The sequence below is a fragment of the Pygoscelis adeliae genome, unplaced genomic scaffold (assembly GCF_000699105.1).
Source record: "Pygoscelis adeliae isolate BGI_AS28 unplaced genomic scaffold, ASM69910v1 Scaffold78, whole genome shotgun sequence".
In the NCBI taxonomy this organism is placed as follows: domain Eukaryota; kingdom Metazoa; phylum Chordata; class Aves; order Sphenisciformes; family Spheniscidae; genus Pygoscelis; species Pygoscelis adeliae.
This window is the reverse complement of record NW_008825409.1, coordinates 23943-31656: the sequence shown is the minus strand read 5'-3', so window position 1 is coordinate 31656 and position 7714 is coordinate 23943. Positions and strand designations below refer to the sequence as shown.

At 39.8% G+C, this 7714-nt stretch overlaps 1 protein-coding gene across 1 annotated transcript in view; it reads left to right on the top strand.

Annotated features, from left to right (window-relative positions):
* Positions 1 to 3228, top strand: part of NDUFS6 (NADH dehydrogenase (ubiquinone) Fe-S protein 6, 13kDa (NADH-coenzyme Q reductase)) — a 7502-nt gene extending 4274 nt beyond the window's left edge. Inside the window, exons 3-4 of the mRNA XM_009330433.1 lie at positions 1054 to 1176; positions 3082 to 3228. Of these exons, the coding sequence (XP_009328708.1) occupies positions 1054 to 1176; positions 3082 to 3147 (189 nt within the window). The 3' untranslated portion in view covers positions 3148 to 3228. The remainder of the gene's footprint in view (positions 1 to 1053; positions 1177 to 3081) is intronic.
* The last annotated feature ends 4486 nt before the right edge of the window (positions 3229 to 7714 follow it).

Genomic DNA, 7714 nt, shown 5'->3' with positions numbered 1-7714 from the left:
GGGATATCCCTTTGGTCAGTTGGGGTCAGCTGTCCTGGCTGTGCCCCCTCCCAGCCCCCCGTGTACCCCCAGCCTTCTCAGTTGGTAGGGCATGGGGAGCTGAAAAGTCCTTGGCTAGTGTAAGCACTACTTAGCAACAACTAAAACATTGGTGTGTTATCAAAATTATTCTCACCCTAAATCCAAAACCCAGCACTGTACCAGCTACTAGGAAGGAAATTAACTCTATCCCTGCCGAAACCAGGATAGTTGTCTGCTCAGCGCTGGCGCAGACCAGGTTGGAAGAGGCTGGTGTGGATGAGGGAGGAAAGTGCTGTGGCTGGGTGCTGTAGGTCCTGCTGAGGCGCAAGCGGCTCTGTCGCAGGCCTGTCCAGAGGTGGATACGTTTGCCAGGCTATGTAGACATGCTCTAGGAAAAAGCCCTGTTTGTCAGTGATGTGCATATTCAGGAAGTGTGTGTGAGATGGATTTAGAGAGTGGCATAGTGACATTTAGAGGCTTTTCTTTTTTCTAATGCTGAACAATTTGCCTTTCTGATTGTTGTTATGCACACCTTCGTGTTTTCCTGAGACTCCTGTGCCGTGATAGAATAAGGTGCATGGTGAGAGGCTTTCAATTACCAGCAGTTGTTTTATCTCACTCCTGACCTTACTTGTTCCACCACTTTTTTTGAGTTTATCAGCAGTGAGTCTTTTGCAATTTTTATCATGTAGTCGCTAAAGCACAATACAGAGGCAGTGTCAGTTAAATATCTTCTGTTCTTGGCTGCTTGTTCCTGTTCACCCCTCTGCTGAATCTGCTTAGGTCATGTTGTAAACCTGAGCACTGATGTGGCCAGTGCATTGGGGAAGGGGATTACTTCTGCAGAGTTTAACATGCTTAGTTCACTGATCTGGCTTATAGCACAGCCTAAGAGTTGGTGAAGGAGGTGGGGGGAAACATGCAGGAACTTCTCAAGATGGCTATAGTGGAACTGCTTGGGGAGGCGGTGAATATCAATTGCTTTCTGTTTGGGTGGGGCAGGTATCTGAACGCTTCCTTTTTCTCTTACAGGTGAACAAGAATTTTGCGATTGATTTGATAGCAGAGCAGCCTGTGAGTGAAGTTGAAAGCAGGGTGATATCATGCGATGGTGGTGGTGGAGCTTTGGGACATCCTAAAGTATACATAAACTTGGTAATATCTTTTGATCTGTGTCTAGCACGTTTTGCCTGTCAATTCTTGTTTGTAAGATCATCTACTTTTTGGCATGTTAGTTTAACAAAGTAAAAGGATTAACCACTGGAGCTGTTAATTTTATTTGGTGCCTAATATAAAATTAAGATTTCTCCTCAGAAGAGCTATAGAGGGTTTCCATTTGAAGTTACCAGGCATTTCTTGTTCTTGATTTTGTTCTGTTTGATGGGACAATCTTTTTTTTTTTTTTAATAAATTAACTATGAAGTAATATGAGCAAGCAGTGCCTTGTGAGCAAAAAATAATACGCTTGCTGTGTTTTGAGAAACTTACTCTAATTATTTAAATGCCACCATGTAGACTGAGGATACATTTGCAGTATTCTTAGGAATATGTAATTTATTTTGAATCCTGCATGTTCAAGAAAAAAAACCAAAACAAAACTCTTACAGTCTTTGGGAATCTTGGTAGCTCTGAAGATTGAAAGTTTCCATCGTGGTCAGAGAATTAGTGAAGAATGACAGTAGTGATAGTTTCCAGTGTATTGTTGTTCTAGAGAATAAGAATATTGAGGCTACTGTCATATGACCTCTGTGGAATCAGCGATGACCTGTTGCTTAGGTACTGTTCTCAGTCAGACCCTGACTGCAGATGTCTTAAAATCTTTGCTTGCTCACTTAAACTTTGACGTTTGCTTAATACCCAGAAGAATGGTGGGGGAGAGCTGGTGTCCTTTAGTGTCAGTGTTGTTGCGACTCCTAACTATAATCACAAGCATTTCTGTTTTGAACACAGTAAGCACTTCATAATGATTCATATTACATTATTCAAAGTCAAATGCTTGGAGGTTCTAATTCATAAAACTTAAGAAGCTTGTGTTCTTCAGTCCTCAGTTAACTTCTGTAGCGCACTGGTGATCGGTTGCATTTATGTTGATTTGTCTGACCTGCGCCACGCTGCTCTTGAGGAATGCTTTAGTTTTTGTGAATTTTGAGATCTTTTTGTGTTAACAATCAAATTACAAGACATCTGTGGTTTAGTTCTTGAAAGCTAACATCTGCAAAGAGAGAATGGTATTAGACCAGCTTGTTTCCCCAACCCTAACAATTGAAATCCGGGCTTTCGGGGGTGGAGGTTTGTCTGGATTTTTCACTTCTAATCCTGTATTAAGGAAGGGGAACCATGAGTTTACTTCATTTCATGGCTGCAAATAGTCGTGTTGCTAAATAACAGAAGATCCCTTAGTGTTTATCTAACTGTCATGTCTTTTGTCGTGTTAAGGAGGACTACAACAGCAGCTTGCAGTCAGTCAGACTTCTAAATTTTTAAAATATGTGTCTTTTGGAACGAAGAATAAAATTTTATGCAGTAGTAACTGCTACTTTTCTGTAAAACGTTTCCTTTCAGAATTTCTCCTGGAATCTTACTGAAATTTCTTCCTTCCCGCAACTAACTCTGTCAGCTTACATTACTGAAAATTACCAAAATTTCTGTCCAGATATAACTTGGAAATGCCAAATCCTATTCTGTATTAAAATAGTTATGAAATGATCTTTTCAGAACATTGGAACAGATATGACTGAACTGACTTAAGATGTCCAGTTTGGTAAGAGCATTCTTTATTGCTGAAGAGATGATATCACTTGGCTTGACTTTAAAATTATATTGTTGAGAATAGGCCTGGTAGTTAAAAGGCTGGCGGAAGGGAAGCTGCATAAGATACGGAAATCAAGCATGAACCTCATACATTGTTCTTACTTCCAGTGTATCAAATAAGATTAAACTCTGTACTTCCGCTGTATTGATTCATTTTAAGATGGCACATATAAATAAGAGAAAATCTGTAATTTCTATAAGTTTTATAAAGTTAAACTAGCAGCTGTTGTATTTTTCTATTTTTTGTAGGACAAAGATACAAAGACCGGAACATGTGGCTACTGTGGACTTCAATTTAAACAGAAACATCACTGAAAGATTATCCCTGTGTGCCTGCAGATTTCTGTTCATATGTTAATGTTTAACTATAAATAAACAATATATTTAGAAACCCAAGATTAGCGTTTGTGTTTATCTTAACTATGGAAAGTCCAATCTGTACCTTTTTAAAACCCAGCTTGTCAAGTATTTGAGAGCTGAATGGTATTACAATATCTGCTTTGTACTTAATTTGGTTTTCATGGAACAAATGTCCTGCCTTGTTTGGCAGGCTTCTCGCAGGCTTGGAAGTGGCGTTTGGCTGCAGCACGGGTTTGGTTTGTATTGGGTAGATTTGTATTCTTTTCAACACTGAATTGGATGTAAATGTTTACTGGGGGATTAATTATCCTAGGTGTTTGTCTTTTGGCATTGTTTGACACTCTTAATTTGTTTATGGCCTAGTATCTATAGCTAGGTTCATAAATGGAAGCACAAAGATATTATGATACTCAGCATTACAACACTTACTCCTGGAAGCAAGATTGTCATCCCTGAATTAAGTAGCTACACCTTCTACTTGTTTAAAAGAGACAGCCAGTGCCTTAGAATGGTAATCAATGTGAGCTGGAGAACTACCCAAGCTGGCGAACTACCCAAGCTGGCACATGTGACAGGTGAGGACATAAGCATTTGTTCTCCAGTTGAGAGGATCAGAGCGTAAATATCTGATTCTGCTTGGGATTCACACCCTTGAAACCTCTTTAGGAACTGGGTCTTGTCAGACTCAAAGTAGGGATTGCTCCATTACAGGTAGCAGCTTCTGCTCCTTTAATACAGATAGTCTGACAATAAGAGCATCCACCTATGTGTACCACCACCTAGGCTGTGTGAGGTTGGCCGTAGGACATCATCTACCTTCTTGCTTAATTTCTCTTATGCAGCATTCCGTCATATAAGCATGACTCTCAAACAGCATGTGTGTCTGGAGAAGGAGGGTCCGAGCTTTCATCTTTGCTCCAGAGAGCATTTTAATCTGTTGTCGGTAAGTGACTTTTTTTTTTTTTTTTTTTTTAAATGCTGGTGATGGAACATGGTCCCAGGTAGTAATTGCTGCTTGGCCAAAGTTTAATGGGGCGTGATTCTAAACCTGCTGTTTATATCACTTTAGTTAAATTGATGTGGTGGTATCAAGTTGAACCAAATTCTGTGGGCCTACAGCTGCTTAACTTGCTTGTGTCAATTTATAGATGAAGTTGAACCAACACAGTCAGACTTAAAGCAAGGTCTGAACTGTTCTGTCTGTAGAAGTTGTGCGTTTAGAGGCTATGCTGCAATCACTCACATGATGTACACCCCTCCTCTTTTTTCATTCATTCTACCTGTAAGAGCTCTTCCTGTCTCTTCCCCTTCCTCCTTCCCTCTCTTTTTCTCCTTTCCATTGCTGCTGGTTTCAGTGATCGTCTGACTGGCCTTCAATTCATTCTTTGTAATGACCTAGATTTAGGAAGTAATATTAGTTATGCATTGCAAATTCATTGTAAATTCAGTGTAGGTTACTGAGCACTGACTTTTCTATAAGTCCAGGATCTGACTGAGGCTAGATGGCTGTTATGATGGTTGTAGTTTTGTAATGTTAGCGCACAGTGGCCAAGTCCAAGAAGACTTAATGTATGTTGCGTTTTGAGTAGCACCTGAGCATATACAAAGATGGCAAAGGATCCTTTCATAAAACTCAGTAACTTGCATTCAGCCTATCTGACCTTATGCAAATGATTTGTCAACTGAGCATAAATGTGACATTATAAATGGTCTTCTGGTAAGTCCATCTCATGCTCTAAATATAATTACTTGAACTTGCAGTGTCTGTCTTTAAGCATAAATCTGGTTGCTTTTTGGTCTGGCTCTCTACCAGTTTGTAGAGTGTCTTGGCTGGCACAGTTCTCTCATCGTGCAATCATCTCTGCAGAGACCTGAAACAAGTAATCATATGTGGCCCTCTCCTTGGGCCTTTGATTTTCTTATGAATAATATATCTGCTTGGATCACTGCTGCTCATAATAAATTAACAATGTTTAAATTGGCACAGCATCTGCTGAGGACCCAGACAAATCCCATCCCACTGGTCTCAACTATGGAATGCTGTTCTTGGATATTCTCCCTAAAGTACTTGTGATATGTGAAGCTGTCGGCACCAGTGAAACAAAGAAGGTCTCTACTTCGCTCTGGTGATCTTCATAGGAAAACTTCAGACTTTGCTCCTCATCATTGCCTGTGTGCTAAGTTTATATATCTAGTTGGGAATGGCTGTTTATATGAAGCCTTGCACTTTGAGACACACCATCCACATACCTGTGGAAAGGCCAACCTTGATCTGCAGGAAGAAGTAGTGAGGGAAAGCAGAAACTTTTACTGTGGTGGTCACAAGCAGATACATGTGAAAATGGATTTATGAGGATAGACTGAAACATGTAAGTACTGAATCAGCATTACAGTTTGCAGGCAACAAGTTCAGTCTAGAAAGCAATATGGAATAAGACTTTCAGGCTTAAATTCTGTCAGTCATGGTTTTGTTCTTCGTAGATAATTCATCCCAGGCTGGAACTATAGTCTCTTGCTCCAATTACCAGAGTACAAACCATAGTTTATACTCTGTCACTATGGAAATACGAAGTATTCTACATTGATGTGTAGCTTGTCTTAACAACTGTATCTTGCCTTTACCTACTACAACTAGATAGGCTCTTTTCCCTTTCCTGCCACATATATTAAGCTTTTCTTGGGAAAATCACTATGTATTTAAACTTCCAAAACAAATAAGGACCATCCGTCCTTTTCCCCATATTACTTGCTAGCTCTCTGTTCTCTAATTAGAAAGTAACTAGAATGAATTTACAAGGCAAGTCCTGTTTGTTCACAAGAGCACAAAGCAGTACTATGACTATGGCGTAATATGCAAGTGCACCTTTTTTAAAACTTCTTTCAGTCAATGGCATCTGATTGTGCTCTGGAAGTTGCTCTTCTAACAGGCTTCTCCAAATCAGCAAATAGTATCCTTATACTTCTTACTCTCTGACCTGCCAGTAATACTTGCACTTTTTATTTAATGCTATTGCAAGTATCAGATACAATACAGCATACTGTAATAGCAATAGAAATGTTTGGTTCTGTAATATCCACATTGTTGGCATTCTTTGGTGTGTTCCCTGCTATCGGTCTACGTTGTTTTGAGAGGCAATTCTGTCTTTCTGTGGTGGTCTCCGAGTATGTCGTCTAAATTTAAAGCTAGGGATCCTTGAGGAGCACACCTTCAGTCTTGCCAATGGAATAGATCGATCAGGGAAAAATGACCCTGTGTTCACCTTGTCATAAAGTTCATGGCGCAAATTATCATGTGTCTTCCTCTCCAGAGGTCCATCAGGACTTGTGTAACTAGGGAAGAATAGCAGTTTCAGTTTTCATAATCAGAGGCAATACAGTAAGAGCAAAAAATGTAGAATTAAAAACATATGTATTGTTGCTGTAAATGTCACTTTGATGTGGATGATCATCCTTTCACATGCTTTTACTTTTGTCAAGCGTTGCCCAGTGTTAGTAGCCTGTGCAACAAGATATATGTTGAAGACCTCCCATGCCCAGGTAGTGACAGCTTTCACTCCAGGCTTTCCAGATCCCATATCGTTTTCTTGATATGGGGTTGCAGGTGGAACATGACGACTATCCATTTTTCCATGCACAAAGTAGCTTACGGAGCTCAAATGTCTTTGAGATACGGTGAATTTAACTTACAGTTACTGGAACTTATTTTCTCTGCACCTGAAAGTTATGCAGGCGTTACTGATTATTCTAGGTTTGCATTGACATCCAATCACTTGATGGTCACTTCACCATCCAAAATCCTCAGCATTCAGGTGTCAAAAATTGAGTTGACAAAGCAAAAATTGCCATATGGAAGAACAGATTATGGAAGTGCAACAGAGGAACCAGGAATATAATCTGTGCAATATGGAAATGATGTGATGGAGCACTGGGAACACTGCCTTAACGTGCCTCTCTCTTTTTTTTTTTTTAAAGGGGCTGTTAGTTTCCCTTAGTGTGATACAAATGCTGTGAGAAATGCATAACTGCACTTATTTGTACCTCTGCTGCTGCTACAACATCCTGCTTTAGGAAGTCCTCCCCATCAGCCTGCTGTGCACACATTTTTATTGATGTACTGGCAACTGTATGCCAGGACAAATGCTATCAACAGCACTTTCTAGTGGAGATGTCGTTTTAGTGAGCGCTAGAATTCAGGCAAAAAGTTCATATTCCTTAGCAGTGTGAATCCAGTCGTGAAATGAAAATGTACTTAAACATTACAGCATTAGTAAAACTAGCTGCAGCTTTGTAGGTATTTTCCAACCTACCTTTTTTTAATGTTTGGCTTTGGATGTATTTGCTCCTTTACACTTTTTAACTTTCTTCCTGTTTTCATTCTTGTCCCCTTCCATGTTTCTGTTGCTCCCTTCCCCCCAATCCCTTTATTATGGACTAGGTCTTTGACAAAGCAATGGTTATCTTAAAATAAAGTTGTCCCTTTGGAACAACCTCTAATGCTCATCTCCTGCTTCAATAAGAGAGT